Here is a 17,983-nt window from a genome sequence, read left to right as displayed (position 1 = left end):
TTTCTACTCATATTTATTTCTTATTTATTTGTTTATTTTTTTCCTATTTCTTAATTCTAACCAAATGGAGAGGAGTTAGTGTGCTAAAGTATCCTGTAATATTTATCTGTTGCTGCATGAAAAATTTCCCCAAAACTTAGCAATGTAAAACAACAAACATGTATTATCTCAAATAGTTCGGAGGGTCAGAAATCCGGGAACAGCCTAGCTGGGTGGTTCTAGCTTAGGGTATCTAGTGGATATCTTTATTGGCTGGGGCTGCAATCACCTGAAGCGGGTGGAGAATCCACTTCCAAGTTCACTCACGTGGCTGTTGTCAGGAAGCCTTAATTTGTCACCATGTGGGCCTCTCCTAGGGCTGTCTGCACAACATGACAGCTAGTTTCTGCAGAGCTATTGATGACAGAAAGAGAAGAGAGAGAGAGAGAGAGAGAGAGAGAGAGGGATCTAAGACAGAAGTCATAGATGTATTTTATGACCTAACCTTGGAAATTAAATAGTGTCACTTCTACCATATCCAGTGTGGCAACCGGATATAACCCTGATACAATGAGTATGAATACCAGGAGGTGGGGATCATCAAGGCCATTTGGGGGGCTGGTTCCTATGTATGCCTTTAGGTTTTCAACTAAAGAAACCAGCTGTATGCATAGTCTGAAAGGGCTCAGGGTTAAGAAGGCCCATTCCATTCTACCTATCTGCTAAGCACTGGAGAAATTCCTACTAATCAAAGATTTGGCAACTCTTTATAAGTTTTATTTCTAGACATGGATTTCAATATTTTAAATTACAAATCTGTTCAAATTTGTTTTATCAGTCTTTTAACCTACAAGTAAATATTAAGAGAGCATCAGAAGATGTCAGGGAAATTATATGTTGCAAACAGATTATATACAAAAGGTGAAGGAGACACAGATGCAGAGGAACTAAATTTACCTGGGGAAGTCTTCACAGAGGAGGAGAATTTGAATTTATTTTTAAAGGATTAATAAAATTTTGCAAGACTGACAGAGAGGCAAGTGGGAAAATTATATATTACGGAAAAAAATGCTAAGTTTTATCAAGTTTCAGAAGACAACATACAAAATGATACCAACTTTATAAAGCTCTAACACCAGGAAAAACTATAATGTATTGAAGCATACATATTTGATAAAAATTTTAAAATGTAAGTAATGGAATGGGAAATTCAAAACTCAGTTTAGTGATTACCTCTCGAACAAATGGGAGAGCCAAACTTATGGTTTTAAAACAAAAACTAGAGATAGATTTAATGGTGCTGGTTATATTTTAATATTAGAGTAGGTTTATAGGATTATAAATGTTACAGTTACTCACAACAGTGTTTATGTGTGAAATACTATATAATCATCTTTAACATTCAGAATATGTTAGCAGAGGGAACAGCATATGAAAATGCATGGAGGAGAAAAGAACTTGGAATAAAATATAGACATAATTATGACAAGGGAATGATAAATAGTGCATTATCTTTTGTAATATACAGCTCAGTATTCTGAAATTGTATTGGCGTATACAAAGGAAAGCAGATTAGAGATACAATTGAAAGCAACAAACTCAAAATTCAAAATCTTGCAAAAGAAGCAAGTACTATTTCTGTACTAAGAACCAGGAGGCCGATTTCTCCTTTGTTGCCTGTGTGGTGATAAGATCAAGGCATACTACAATTGAGAATTTCAAATAATGCGAATTAATGATAAGTTACAGGAGCACTTATTATTTTCATCCTTAGGAAAGAGGTCTGGTGCATTCTAATTATCTAGAACTCATCATGTGCCAACAACTTTTGTTCCTAGTGGAATTCAAATCACGGGGTGGTACTTTATTTAACATCTTACCCTTTTAAACTATTGTGAAGCTACAAGTACGGTTTAATTACATTATTGCCAATCATCTGAAGAATGGTAATTACTTGGAGCCCTCGGCCAGTATTTCAAATTAAAAGTGCTGTGGCACACTTAACAGGTCGTAAGTTCATATCTCAATTCTATTAATTTTCTTCTAAAACCTTTATTCCTTAGACAAGGAACAACTCTACCCTTGGAAATGGTGCTTGGGAAATACTTGAATGATCTGAAGAGAGCAGATACATGAAATGAAATGACTTAGGTCTTATGTCCTGTTTGCTAGTAGGTCTGTCTTATTTTTGTCTTTTGTATTCTTCTTACAAGCAAAAAAAGAAAACAAAGGTTGCTTGTGACCAAGAGACTGTTTTCTTGTGAGAGATCTGAAGTGCTTTCAATAATAATTCAGCTAGGGCACGTGTTAACAGTTTAGTGGATGACCAAATGCAATATTTATCACCTAAGAGTAAAAGAGTGAGTTCCTACAAGTTTCTCTAAGAACAGGGGTCAGGGGGCTTTATTTTCCTAGTGAAGTTCATGCATAGACCATCTTAGTCCATTTCGTGTTGCTATAAATGGGCTAAGATAAGGAGGAAGGTGATGAAACTTGGTGATTTTTCCTATTGAAGAGTAAAAAGAAGACATAATCCCTGTAGGGCACATAGGGACTTTCTGCCCGAGAAGTTGTATCTGTTTTGGCAAAAGAAGGTCAAGAGTGTCTGAGGCTATTTTCTGTACCAGTGCTTTCTTCTGGCTGAGTCAGCTGTGACTAGCTGCTCGTGGTAGGCCTGAGTGCCATTCTTGAGTCTTCTGCTCTTTGGTCAGCTGCCTTGGCTTTTGTTGGTCCTTCGTGTGTTTGATAGATCTGTGGCTTGCCATTAGGTCTGTTCTTGGTGAGAATTTCCTTCCCCTTTTAGCCCACCGATAGCACTTTCCAGCTAAACTTTCCTCAAATTTTCTGGGTGTGGGCACTCTCAGAAGCTGTCCTTCTACACTAACGTGCTATTTGGGATCTCAATGAGCCTCATGTGTCTCTAATTAGAAATCACAAAGATGGTCATTTTAGAGTTACGGCTAGATGTTCTACATCTAAAAATGACCATAGCTTCTTTTCTTCCCCATCTTCCACTCCTGTAAGTATCCTCTGTCATACAATCTTTAGACATTTTCTCCTTAAGTTGCATACTTGCAAACACTCATAGTTCCCACGTTTTTTCATGAATAACTCCCTCTTTCCTTCTATTTTTTATCATCTTCCTGTGACTAGAGTATGTTCCCTAAATATTTCCCAACAGCCACATTTCATTAATTTTCCACTCAGAGTGGCATCTTTTTTGTAAATCACTTTCCCATTCTCTAGTAACCCTGAATTTTTATATCTTTTGATTTTCGACTCTCTGACCTTCTGACCATCCCACTCTCACTGCTTATTTCCTGCAATTATTATAATTCCTCTTCAATAATAGTTAATAAAATAAACTTTTTCTGTATTCCCCAGCAATTTACCCTAGCCCATCTCCTCTTTCCATTACCTACTGTAAGTACTGCTGACATTTAGGGAGCAATGAGCGACTGACACAATGTTGTGCTCTTTTGTTCCACTGTCTCTAGCCAAATAATAATGGTGGCCTCCTCAGTCTTACCTCATGTCATTCTCTTCCCATTCCAGTTATTTATGTGACAGGAAAAAAAGGGAAAAAAATTCCAAACCATGTTTGGATGCAACTTGCATTCTATTCTCTACTCTCTAAATTCAAAGAGAGTAGAGAATAGAATAGCCCTCCAGTCCCTGGAAACTGTTCTATTCATTAAACGCTTATTTAAAAATTGATCATCTACTATGTGCTAGGCAATGCCTTTGGAACTGGGAACACTGAGATAAATGATGCAGAATTTCAGTCTTTAAAGAATTCAAAATATCCTGGGAAGAGCTGCCAGCAGATGATGACAGTAAAATGCAACTAAGTATTATGATGGAGATGCGTGAGGGGCTGTGGGTGTCTGGAGAAGAGAGAACATGAGGATGGCCCTCCTTGGAGGAAACATTTCATAGAGAAGGTAACATCTGAACAGTCGTGGCCAGTCTGACAAGATGTGCAACCCACAAACTAGGGAGGGAAAGGCAGTTCCAGAAAGAAGACAGTTTACGTAGAGACCGCCTTAGTCCGTTTTGTTTTGCTATAACAGATACCTGAGACTGGGTAATTTATAAAGAAAAGAAGTTATTTGTCTCAAGATTCTGGTGGCTGGGAAATCCAAGAGCATCTGCTGGGCTTCTAGTCAGGGCCTGTCACAGTGTGGCAGAGAAGTGGAAGCAAAGGCAGGTGTGTAAGAAAACACCAGACATGAGTGGCCACCTCACTTTACAACAGCCTGCTCTTGCAAAAACGAATCCATTCCCATGAGAACTAACCGAGTCTTGGGAGAAAGACATTCATGAGGGTGAAGCTGCCATGATTGAAAACACCTCTTAAAGGCCTCACCACTTCTCAGTACTGTTCATCCGGTGATTAAATTTCAGCATGAGTTGAGGCAGGGAAAAACAACATCCAAACCACAGCAGACCCTAAGGACCGAATGAGCATATGCTCGTGTTTCTATGACTGAGAAGAAGTTCACACAAGGAAAAGAAATGGGAGGTAATATTGGAGTGCTCGGGCAAGGATTTATGTATGAAAGGTCTTGTTTATCTTGCTGAGGAATGTGGAATTATCTTGTAGGCAGTGGGAAAATGACAGAAATGTAAGCGGGGGCAGTTATGAGAAGCTCTCCTTTCTACTACTGTACATTTTTTCTCCTATATCCCCTCTGCAATCTCACTCTCTGTCTTCTCCAAGTCATATTCTTTAATTCCTTCTAACAGTTCTTAAGGTAATAATAATGTCCTGTATTTGACAGGAGGTCTGATTTGATTATGCCTCTTGCCTCTGTTCATATCCGTCACCACAAGACACACAGGATGAGCCTCGCCTCCTGGACCCTGAATTCCCATGAGACTTGACCATTGCCAGTTCTGCCTCCATTTCCTTCCCTTCTTCATCCTTTAAAACTGTTCACTCCAGAGAAGTTCTGAGTCAGTCATCAGCAAAAGCCCTTTGGTAATGAACTTACCTTAAGCACATTTCCTTCACGTTGTTTTTTGTAACTGAAATTGGTCTCTCCCTTGATTATTTCCCTTACATATCTTCAGACTGGTGACTGTTTTCTCCTCCATATTCCTTCACCACAAGTGCTGGAGTCATGGGGCATGTCCTCCTTTTTTCTTTTTAATCCCACTTCCAGATCATTCTCCTACCCTCTTTCATAAAAACATAAAGCTTTGACTGTGATTTTTGTCAGACTGTTCCATCTGCTACCTCTCTTTGGTGTAGTCATCTGTTAACACTCAGGTCATCCCACCTATTCTTGGATGATTTTGTCTCCTAGTTTAATGCCACTGTCTTCAACACTTCCCTTGTTTTGATATTTGGTGATCTCAACAGTAATGTAGATATTTCCAGTGTTCTGGCCTCTAGTTACTGAATCTCCTTTTCAGTGACTTAATTTAACATCCTCCCTTAGAGACTTACTCCCATGATTATGCCCTTGACATTACTCTTACAAATCTCAATTGTGAGTATCCACTATGACTAGCACTGTGTATCTTTCCAGCTTACTCCTAGTAATACCAAGACTCCAAATATCCTTTAACTGCATCAGAATTTAAAAATTGATCTTAACTCATCTTACTACCTTACATTTTGTCATTTATCCTTCTTCATTCCATGATATTATCTCCTCCTTGCTTACATGCCATAAACACCATGGTGAGTCAAAAACTGCAATTTCTTTATCTTTCCCTCCGCTTTTCATATGCACATGTTGATACCAAAACTCTGGTGAAATCAACTCTAACTACTTGGAATCTGCATAAACATAGATGAATAAGGCTGGAGAAGAACACAACCACATAGTGATATCGATTTCACTTTAAATTTATGATCATGAATGCTGCCTGGCAATCTCTCTGTATTTCCCTATACTCTGTAGTCAGTTCTCTTTTCAACACCTTTATTTAAATATTTTCTGCCTTCATCTCTCCCCTTTTTCCTCCCTATTTTCTTCTCGGTTAATGAATTTCTTCCTATTTCACTAAGAAATTTATTGAGAAGAAATTTCCCACCACTACTTTTACCAACCTACCTGAATTTATGCTTTTATATCCTACCCTCTGTTCTGTTACTGCAGTTGAACTGCCCGTGCTCCTGAGGTCACCCTACGCACTTTATGCCATCTGTGCTCATGTACTCCAAGTTTATATTTCTAACCTGTAGCTGCCGCTGAATTCTATATACATATATCCAACTGAACTTGACATCTCCAATTGAATATGGAAAGAACATCTGTAACATAACACTCAAAAACTGATTTTCTAACACTCCCTACTTGTTCTCCTTCTACCCTGCCACCACACACACACACACACACACACACACACACACACACACACACGAGCAACAAAAACAATTCCTCCTGTAGTTTTCTGTACCTCGATGAATGGCAGCTTTGTTTTTCTAGTTGCTCAGGCCAAAAAACTTGGTGTTATTTTCAACTGTTTCTCTCTCATACCAGGCAGCCTGTCCTTTTATGAGCTCTGTGACTGTCCCTTCAAAAGGTGTCAAGATTTTACCACGGCTCTCTGCCTCCACTGCTGCCACTTTGATCCAGGCCAACTGCATCTTTGCCTGAATTATTGCACTAACTTTAGATCTTGAGTCATGCAGCTCTCTTTGCCCCTTGCAGTTAGTTGATTCGCAAGAGTAATTACCAGAGTGATTCTGTGAAAATGTAAGTCAGATTGTCTCTTTTCTACTCAAAAGCTTTCAATACTTCCTTCTTCAGTCGAACTAGAAGTCAAAACCATTATAATTATCAAAAAAGCCTTACCTGTCCTAGCCCCTATTTCCTTTCCAACCTCATCATTTCCCTGCTTTATCATTTCTCCTTCTGACTTATTTCTGTGTAATATCTTATATACCTTTCTTTCCCATTTTGTTTCTTTCTAGTCTCCTCCATTAAAATGTAAATGCTATGAGGGCAGGATTTATTTGTATGTTTTGTTCACTACTGTATTGTCAGAGCCTAGATCAGTGCCTAATGCACAGTAGGCATGCAATAAATAGTTGTGGAATGAATGAATGATTTAATGAATAAAATTGTTTCACACAGCTATGTTATATAATCTGTTGTGTATGCTAATGCTTTAATACCTATGTGATTTTTTAATAGCTGTGTGATTTACTGTAGTGATTAAAAGTGTGATCTCTGGAATAAAACCAACAGTAGTTTGAATTTCAATTCTGCCTCACTTACTACATGACCTTGAAAACTTTACAGGTCTCCATGTTTTGTTTCCTTATTTTTTAAATAAAGGTAATAATAGTGACTAACTGACTCACAGTATTGTTGCAAGAATTAAATGAGACAATGGAGGTAAAATGTTCAAAATGACCAGAGCAGAGTTAGTAAGCTTTCAGTAGAGAGAATTAGTATTTTTCTATTGTAGCTAATACTTGTACCTATTATATTATTTTTCTTTTTCTTTCTCAATTTTCATTTTTAAGTAATTTTATAGAAAGAGAAGATAAACTGTTTGAGGTTAGAAATGGTAATTTCTATTTCTTTTAAATCCTTGTGATTTGTTTCACAGTGGTATTCAATCAATTTTCTTTGAGAGTCAGGTAGACCCCTAGAAGTGTTGTTTCAGTGACTTATATTTGATACTGTAATGTCATATGGAATCAGCCCCATGATTTCATCCGTTCCTCTATGACAGACTACAGCAGAGTGGAACAATTGTTGATTATTCACCTGGCTTTTGTGTTCAAAAACTAGTCCTCTGAAGGGAATTATCACACAGCATTATAAAAATAGTTGGAAAGGAGGTTTCCAGATAATGATACTTATTGAAATTTGCATTTGTAGCAAGTTACCTATGTGAAACTTTACACTTTATGTTCAGTCATGTTAAACTTTTCTTTTAGAAATATCACCCTTAGAAATATGACAGGCCCAATTATTTGATGCTCAAATGGCTTAACTTCATTTTTAGAATTAACAAATGTAGATGCAGGACCACCTCTTTTACTCATAATGAGTTTAGTTATGATCATACAGGAGTGGACAACATGTAGAGAGCATCAGCAGGGGTTTGATTACACAAAGTCCAAGTGTCTCTGCACAGTTTGCATTAAATAGAGTTCACAGTGCAAGTTTACCACAAGTGGGAATTTTCAGTGAAAAACAACAGCTCTGAGATAAATATATTTTGTTCAGATTACCTATGAATTGATTAGAATTGGTATTTATAGAGCTTCAACTAGAAATCCAGTTAGTAAGACTACTAGTCTATGGCTCTTAGTTTTCACTACTTTGTATTTGTATTTGAATATTCTGGGCTAGTAAGAAATTAAAGCCTTAGTCTAAGAGTAATCATAACTGGAGTTCCAGTTGCAGCTCTGTAAATACAAAGATGTGATGTAATTGACAAGACTATCACCTCTGTGCCTTAATTTACCCATCTGTATAAAAGTAAAGATGTATCTGCCCTGTGTTTTTTACTGAGTTCTTTTTAGAATTATAAAAGTAACATGTAAATTATGTGCTTTATAATTGGAAGGATTTTCTAACAGCAGTAGTATCAGTTTCTGATGCTACTGCTCTTTCCTCAACTTTTATTTTTTATTCTTGCAATCCAGTTTCTAAACTTTGTGACTTCATAATCATAATGTATTCCTCCCACCATCTTTAATAGAAAGATATTGGACTTTGCCAGTAGGGAAGCCATAAAATTATATTGACAGTTGAAGTAAAGAGTCTCTCCTATTTTTCCTTGGGTGAAATTTTGATAACACCAAATTGTCCCTGTCAAATGTGTACTTGGATATTAGTTACAATAATGTCTTTTCTTCTCATTTGCACAGGAAATGATTTATTTCTTGTAGCAGTTCATGAACTGGGACATGCTTTGGGATTGGAGCATTCCAATGACCCCACTGCCATCATGGCTCCATTTTACCAATACATGGAAACAGACAACTTCAAGCTACCTAACGATGATTTGCAGGGCATCCAGAAGATATATGGTAGGTTACCACTGTTCTTGTTTGGTTAACCATATAGTGATGTATAGAATTCCTGCTGTGTTTTCTTCTTTGTGATAGTTTCTCTAAGAATATAAGAGGTAGAAACTGAAGAAGAAAAAAAGAAATACTTGTCTATTGGCAAAATTCTTCTGACAATCAAGTTTTGTTGGCAACAGTCCCAGATATCTTAATGTGTAGATTATAGGAAAGTCTTAACCCTGATGAAGTTCTTATTGAGTTTAGTTGAAACCTGCAGTTACAAAAAAAAGGTCTAATCAATTTTAGTATTTAAAATTCAGATAAAAATATGTAATAAATTACTATAACCAATAAAAACAGTGAGAAATATAAGACTTTCATGTATAAAATGCTGAGACTTTGGTACAAAGTGACAGATAGGCTCACACTTTGTAAGATTTGATGTTAGATAGTTTCTAGACTAATCACTTTTAAAGGCCGGGAAAATACCTTTCTGTGATGGATATAGCAAGTTGACCCCCAAATCATGTAATTACTGACTCAGAGTAAAAGTAAACAAACAGAGGAGGGAAAGTTAACAAGTGACTAACTTTATGAACACATAGCGCAAAATAAATTTCTAGTAGGGTGATATCGTTTTTATATATGGAATTTGGTCAATGAATGCAAATTAAGAGAAAAGGGGAAAGACTATTATGAATATTTACTATAATCCTAACTCCCTCAGTAAAACCACTGACCTTTATAAAGACATTTATTTCACACATAGTTGTTAAGAACTTATGTAACATTTATAATTTACGTATAGCAAATATGCTTTACTAAATTAATGAAGCGAAGCTTTTATTTTTACAGTACAAAGACAAATGTGTGCTATCTGTATGTTAATAACCAGTATCTAGAAAATGTCATTTGCATTTTTAAACAGCACAGTTTAAATTCACTAATTTGTTTTGCATTCATTAGTTTTTCAATCTCAATATCTCAGTGGTAAGCATTCTCTCAGGGTTAAAATAGATTTGGAGAAAAAAGGTCAACTTTTGTGCTGCTCTTTATTTTGTTGGGATTCCAAGAAAAGAGAAATATCTCAGACTCAAAGTTAAATAGCTCATATGTTGAATTGAGCTGTCCTGTGCCTAAGTGTTTGTCGTCAGAAATTCCTCTTAAGTGGTTAACTGAAAGAAGTCTCTTTCTCATGACCTTATGAATTAGTAGTCTAGACTGAAGGTCTGCAGAAGAATATTCTTCCCATACCTAAATATTAAGTGAAATAGCTCTGTATATCTTTTTAAAAACATAAGCCCCTTGAGAAATGATGCTTAACATCTGTACAAAATTACATGTGTAAACTTTGGCTTGTTTTAAAAGCCTCTTTTTGAAATACTTCTTTACATTAATATTTTACTTGTGGTCTTTTAATCAATAGGTGTTTTTATATTTAGTATTTAAATGAAACACTCCTACAGCAATTTGTCAAAACATTTCATTAGAAGACAATAGTGAAAATCAGTAAAATATTATAAAATATAGTTGGAGACACAGAGTAGAATAAACTTTGATTAGATAATGTTTATCTTTTGGAAATATTTGCACAGAATTATTGTCTGTCAAAATCTAGGATTACGTTTGGTGGAGCTTACATGTATGGCTCTAGTATTCATTTTCATCTATTTATTATTTATACATCACCTACTTCCAAAAAAGATTTGAAAGCAGCTTTTCCAATAAGGACTGTGCTGCAGCTCTAAAAAATGCCATTAAAAATTAACAAAGAAAACTTTGTTACTTTGATTCAGAATTTAGCATGATAGGACAGTTTCTGATAGACTTGGCAATGGTTTGTTGGGTAAGATGGATTGTTTTTCAGAAAATATACAATCTTGAAGACCTCTTAGCTCACTCAGTCTGTGCCCTCTGCTGATAAGTCATTGTTCTCTGTAGCATATTTTCCAGCACTATTCCAGTTTTAAGTGAGCCAAGCACTGTCCTCATATTTTCAAAAGGTCCACCTGACAAGATTCCTCCACCTACAAGACCTCTACCGACAGTGCCCCCACACCGCTCTATTCCTCCGGCTGACCCGAGGAAAAATGACAGGCCAAAACCTCCTCGGCCTCCCACCGGCAGACCTTCCTATCCTGGAGCCAAACCCAACATCTGTGATGGGAACTTTAACACTCTAGCTATTCTTCGCCGTGAGATGTTTGTTTTCAAGGTAGGAGGCTGTGATTTTTTTTTTTTTTTTTTTTAATGGTAGATCAAATGTCTAGTGTCACTTTGGAAAACATGGTTTCATTCATTCTAACACTACCTTCCCATCCCTCTCACAGTTAGAAGGTTCAAAAAAAGCATTGTAAAAAATAAATGCACAAATGGGCTTAAATGTCTTGCAGAAGATTGCTGTAACATTCTATTTTGGGAATGCATTTATGTCAGCAGAAGCTAAAATGCCTAGAAATGTGAGGATAAAAAAATGCTGCATGTTATGAAGAGATAAAATAGCATATTTTAAATCATGAATAGGAACTAATAGGGATGATTTGCTTGGGAGCTCAGCCACTTCCAGGCGCAATTATATCTTGGGTTTACACATCTTCATGGCATTGGGAGTATTGATCATTTTATTTGGGCTCTGCTGGTAGCCATTTGAATTTAATCTTTTCTATGGGACCATCAGTTTGACTTTACATATGCATGTTGTTTTCTTCTTTAGTCAGGTATTTATATCTACATAACATATATTATTTTTTTAAAGGCTACACTCTAAAGGTAATTTTACATTTGCTAAATGTGCTTCTTAATGTCATTGGGTTCTCAGACAATAACACTAATGAACAGTATATCAAAAGTAAGTTATATAATATAAAAAGGTAAAGTGTAATACTGAAAAATAATTTTCTCCCCCAATATTTGTAAACTTATTTTAAAGATTAATAAAGAATATAAGTCTGTACATTGACATTAGAGTATTAAAATTACCACACTTTACTAATACCATCCATTTAAGAGTAAAATTATACGTTCTCATGTTTAGTGGATATGAATCAATAAATAATGAAATATTATCCAACTTATACAGAATTTTCTGTCTACCAGAGGCTATACTTTAAAAATATAGATTTCATATAATTTTTAGTAGATAAAGTACTCTATTTCTTTTATTGAAAAATAAGATCTGGATTTGATATAATATGCACAAGAGCACCATGCTTTCCAGGAAAAATCAATGCATTTCTTCAAATGCATTAATAGATTTTTAAATTCTATAAATGTCCTGAAATGCTTAATTAGATATCACCATTCAATTTCAAGTAAGTGAATAAATTTAGATTTAAAGAGTAAAGAAAAATCTTACTTCAAATATATATATAGATATAGATATATAGAAATATATATAGATAGATAGATAGATAGATATGTATGTATCAATCATTACTCATTGTGGCCAAGCCCATAGCAACTAGTTGAAATGAAAATAAAATGAAATCATTTGTTTATTCTACAAGACACCAGATAAAAACTGAAGGATTTTCTTTACACTCTGCAGCTTTACATCTTGATAGTACAGTGATATCACCAAAGTATCAACCTTATCTGAGGATATGATGTGAAACTGACTTTGGCTACATTCTTTTTCATTATTTCTGTCTGTCTAATTAGATTGCTGATCTCAGAGAAGACTGGATTCTTCATATCTAGTGATCAGTTTCACCAGCCTCTTTGTTCTGCACATTGCAGGAGCTTAGTAAGTGCTATTCGGTGACAAACTGAGGTCTTGTAATCACTGGTTCCTGGAATCAGGAACAGATCAAAAAAGTTCATGGATCAAACTCTCAAGTAGAAAGCAACAGCTACTATTATTGGTATCAGAACAGGTATATAAAAAACATAAGTAAGACCTGCTTTTCTAAATTCTCTTGGATTACTTAATCAAAACTCCCTGCAGGATAGAATTTCTAAAGTCTGTCTATATCTAATTTTTTTCAGTAATCCCTGCTCACTTTTTCTTTCTTTCTTTTTCTTTTATTCTTCTTCTTCTTCTTCTTCTTTTTTTTTTTGGGTGGCTGGCTTGTATGGGGATCCAAACCCTTACCTTGGTGTTACCAACACTGAGCTGTAACCAACTGACAGCTGAGCTAACCAACCATCCCTTTCTAAGAATAATTTCTGTTGAAGATAATATCTTCTGATAGGCATTGTATTCTTAATCTACACTTGCCTGATGGATATTGTGTCACGTAACTTCACAATTTTTGCATTTATCTTTCATATAAGGAGTATGTATGCCCAGGGTAGTTTACTAGGCTCAAATAATAGAAGCTAACATCCCTGTCTTTATACAGCTCATATTTCAAGAATGAAGACAAACTTAAATATAAATTATTCTTAGATACAAGAATAAAAGTTATGACATTGAAACAGAGAGAAAGTACTGAAGTTTAATTGAACAACAAATTTTACTGAGATGGGGCTTGTGATGGGTTTTTTTTTTAATGCCTCGTATTTATTTGCTCATTTTCAGTATACCTGTATAGTGGTTTCTCAGTGGTCATCTATTATACTCTTGTCTTTTTAAAAAATTTATTTATTTATTAATATTTTTTTTTTCTTTTACATTCTAAGATGTTGTGGAGCAGATGGAGGGGAGGGGAGGAGGGGAAGGGGAAGGAAAAAGAGTGGGAGAAGTAGGAAGCGGGGGTCTTGGTCGAGGTCCATGGCACTCCCCCCATTACAGCAGGAGAGACCAGGGGGGTTCCAGTGGTGGGTGATGGATTTTGAGAGAGAAATTTTCTAGGCATATTCAAGAAATGAGTGATACAGCAAAAAGTTTGTGTACTGAGGAAGAGAAGATAGACATGTTACTATCTAATGTAAAGTGATAAATGCTGTCAGAGAGCATGATCAAGTGAATACCTGCTCTTGGTTAACAGCTCTCATAGACTGAGTAACTAATATGTGCCTAGATGGATGCTGGGTATACATTCATCATCTCTGAACCTCATGACAGCACTGTAAGATGAATAATATTCTCTGAGAAAACTGAGAATCAGAAGTTAAGTAGTTCAAGTTAAAATGCTTGTAGGTAGTGGTCAGTAGTTGAACACAGATCTACTTGATTCCACAATCTGTTTTTCCTACTAAGCTTTGCTGCATTGTTACCTGAAAGAATTGTGAAAAGTTTCAAAAGAAACGTGAACTTTAAACTTTACTTTGGATTGATAAATATTCAGGAAATATTCATGGAGTTCCTACTGTGTGCCAGATACTGTTATAGGCACTGGCTATGTAGTAGTGAACAAAACTGGCTAGCCTCTGATATCTTGGAGCCTATGTCTGGTTTTCGAGGCAGACAGGTGTTGACAAGTGAATATTACAGAAGGATGTGAGAATGCGTGCACTTGACAGAGCCCCAAAACTCTGTTTTTCTTTATTAGTGACTACTGGTCTCCCAATTTCTTCCTCTGTACCTACTTAGACTACCTTCATCTCTAAATTAATGTTATCACCTCATATCTGGGCTTCCTGCCTGAAATTGCTCTCTGTCAATCCACCTTTTGACTACCTGCCTTTTAAATTTAACCTCAATATAGTCATCATTTTTTATATTTTGCTCCTTATTAACTGTTTCTTCAAATATGTTTAGTATTGCCTATTATTTGATCTTACTGTTACTAATGTAACATGATTTCCTACTTTTCTTTATTACAAACTCTCTACCCAAATCAGAAGCTCTTCATCTCCTCAACCCTTACCCATTCAGCACTCATTTGTACCTTAGTTTTGATGTCCGGAGGCTTCTCCTCAAGCCTCTGCTTATTCAGACCTTCCCTCAGTGTCTCCCAGATGTCCCATCCTCTCTAACTGCTTCTTCAGTCTAAAATCTTTCTAATGATTTTTAATGTTTATTTCCCTATATCCAATTAGTGGGTTATTAATTTTTGTCCTCTCTAATTATTTCTAATTGATATGTGTTTCTTACCTAAACTATAAACTTCTTCAGAGCAGGGATTGGTTCACGTTGTGGGCTTCACAGTACTCAGTGTTAATGAAAAGGGATATCAATATAATAATTATGTAATCAAACTTTCACTAGCACCATGTTTTTGCAGTGGAAATCGACCAAATTGGCATTGCTGAAAACATCTCATTCTGGTAAGTTGTTATTTCTTGCCCAAAGATTAAATGAGTATTATTTACTTAAATTCTATATATATGATGTTTAAGCAAAAAATAAGAAAATCTAGATATAAGCAAAAGGTAGTCTCATCAGGTAATTTTATTATTATTAGGAAAAAACCTTTCTTTATGAAAGGAGTTTCAGAATAATTGTTTTTGGTAGCAAGATTCCCCTCAGGGAATATGATTCCATTGAGCTTTCCAGGCATCCATTTATTTAAAGTGAGTTTACCTTGATATGTGTTTTTGTGGAGTGGAGAGCATCTATTCTCATATAGACTGTCCTTATGCATGAGAAATTTAAGGCATGTGGCTTCATAGTCTTTGGAGAGTGCACAGCACCTAAAGCAAGGAAATGAAAATCAAAATCAAATGCCAAGGAATGGAGAAACAAAATAACAGTAACAAAAGAATCTTTGTCCTTACCTTAGAGAAGGTGATTTTAAGACTACTCCCTGAAGAGTGTAAGCTGTTGTGACTGAGCTGACAATAGCAATATCTGATTGTTCACATGAATACTCTCAAAGGGCCTTTGGACCACAAGATAAAAACATTGAATATTTTAGTTATTGTGTGGTATGAAAGAAAGCAGAAGGCAGAATTAGCCCAAGATGTGCAGAATATATTTCAATACACAATATTTCACTATGCATAAAAGAACGTAGTGGTAACTATATTCTTTTGAAGCTGGGACTAGGAAGAACAACTATATCCAGCACGTGGAGTTTTTTTAGTGAAAAAAAAAGGATGATTCTGTTGACTAATTATATCAAGAGGAATAAGAAAAGGTCAGTACTTTATACTGGAACTTGAAAGGCTAGTTTGAAGAGGTAAAGCTATTGTGGAACAGCATTCAAAGAAGTATAGTAAGTGTCTTCCCAATTAATATACAAGAGCAGGGCTCACAGCTCTGAGTAAGGACAGCATTTCATTATTTACCAAAAAATTAAGCCAAAGAAGATATCAATTTGTTATTTTTTGTTGTTGTTAAATTCTTGACTGTTCATTTGTCACGAAGCCACTTGTTCGTAAACATGACCGTCTTCATTTATGACCACTTATTTTATTCCACTGATGAATTATAGTTCCAAGTAAGTCCAGGGTAGGGCCAATTTCATTTGGCAAGAAGGTGCTTTTCTTTCATAAAAGGAGAGGTTTTATACAAAAAAAGAAGAGAAATAATGAGAGAGAAAAAGAGAGAGAAGAATAGAGATGATTATTGAAAGAGACAATTTGGAGGTATAAGATTTTGCCCTCAATGATATTCCCATGACTCTTCACAATTGGTCAGTATTGAAACTCTTGATTCTTCTGTTTAGTTGCTTCTTATCTCTTGGTATTTTATCTCAATTTATTTTTCATTCTGTGTTAAATGTCTGCCCATGAACCAAGAGTTACTCCATTCATTGACTGTATTTTTAAATTTATTTTCCTTTATAGCATATTTCTCTGTTTCAACTCCAGCATCTTTGGAATCTGGAACCATACTTTTCTCACATCCCTTGTATGAAAGTATCGCATCACACGCGTAGAATATTTGTTTATATTTTCAGGTGTACCTTGAACTTTTTCAATATGTATGGCATGGAATTTTTGAAATTAAAAGAAGTTGAAAATATGTTTTTCCCTTAAAATGCTTAAATCCTATTAGAGAACAGGCAGTATATAATTATCAGTCAGAAATAATTTATTTAACTTGATGCTCACAAAACAGAAGAGTAATGGCCTTTTTACATATGAGAAAATACTGAGTTTAATCTGGGAAAAATAAAGTGAAGAAACAACCATAGGGTCCAAGTGGTAACTTCCCAACAATCATTGTGGTCAGGGGTAAGAGGAAAGCCCAAAATGTCAAAATCACCAGGCTGGTTGTAGTTGGTCAGCTTTGAAAATCCCAAATACAGACCTACGTGTCTAGTGGAGAAATGCTGTGAGGAAGCACTTGAGAGTTGCCTACTTGATCTCTCCACTCAGATGCCAAATTCAACATACTTAACTGAGCTATTGGTCTTCCTCCGCAAACCTACTCCTCCTACTTTTCCCTTCCCCTTCCAAAATGATGAGGGCTCTATTTTTTCATTTATTTTAGAAAAAGATTTGAAGTCATCCTCGACTGCTCTCTTGTCCTCATATCCCAATGCAGTTCATCAGCAAATCCTCCTGGTTCTATCTTCAAAACATTCCAAAAAGCTAGCCACTTTTCTCCCTGTCCACTGCTACCGTCCCCATCCAGGCACCATCATGTTTCACCTTAAGTATTTAATATCCTCCAAATTGATTTTTCTGCTTCCTCCTTTGCCTTCTCCCTCCAGTCTATTGTCAGTAGTGCATACAGAATGATACTGTAAAAACATGCATCAGATCATAACACTGCTCTGCCGGAAATCTTTCAATGTCTGAGTCAGCATAAAAGCCAGAGGTTTTTCAGGTACCCACAGGGCTACATGATCAACCCATTTTCCACTACCTCTTTGATCTCAACTTTGCCTTATTTTGCTCACTTTTATTCACTTAATTTCAGCCACCTTTTTCTCCCTGTTATACTTTGAATTTGCCAGGAACTCCTCAGTTTGCAGGTATTTTCCAGTTAAATATGAAACATTTACATATCTTCCCGATTTTCTTGCTATAAATAAAGCAACAGAAGGCTGCCATCCATCTCTGTTCCTGCCAGACTGCTGCTACACAGGTCTACACGGGGCCAGATGAATGAAAGGGAACAACAACATTTGTAGAATTTCAGACAAGTTTATTGTGGATTATACACTTTGTGGTATTTTGTGACCCCCAAATAATGAAATGGATTATACGCTGGGAAGAACTCTCTCCAAATTCTCA

At 35.8% G+C, this 17,983-nt stretch overlaps 1 protein-coding gene across 1 annotated transcript in view; it reads left to right on the top strand.

Moving 5' to 3' along the window:
- Positions 1–17,983, top strand: part of MMP16 (matrix metallopeptidase 16) — a 278,577-nt gene that overhangs the window by 195,649 nt on the left and 64,945 nt on the right. The window contains exons 5-6 of the mRNA XM_063079965.1: positions 8,828–8,989; positions 10,972–11,183. Coding sequence (XP_062936035.1) covers positions 8,828–8,989; positions 10,972–11,183 — 374 coding nt within the window. The remainder of the gene's footprint in view (positions 1–8,827; positions 8,990–10,971; positions 11,184–17,983) is intronic.

The sequence above is a fragment of the Cynocephalus volans genome, chromosome 15 (assembly GCF_027409185.1).
Source record: "Cynocephalus volans isolate mCynVol1 chromosome 15, mCynVol1.pri, whole genome shotgun sequence".
Taxonomy (NCBI): domain Eukaryota; kingdom Metazoa; phylum Chordata; class Mammalia; order Dermoptera; family Cynocephalidae; genus Cynocephalus; species Cynocephalus volans.
This window is presented reverse-complemented; position numbering and strand designations above follow the sequence as displayed.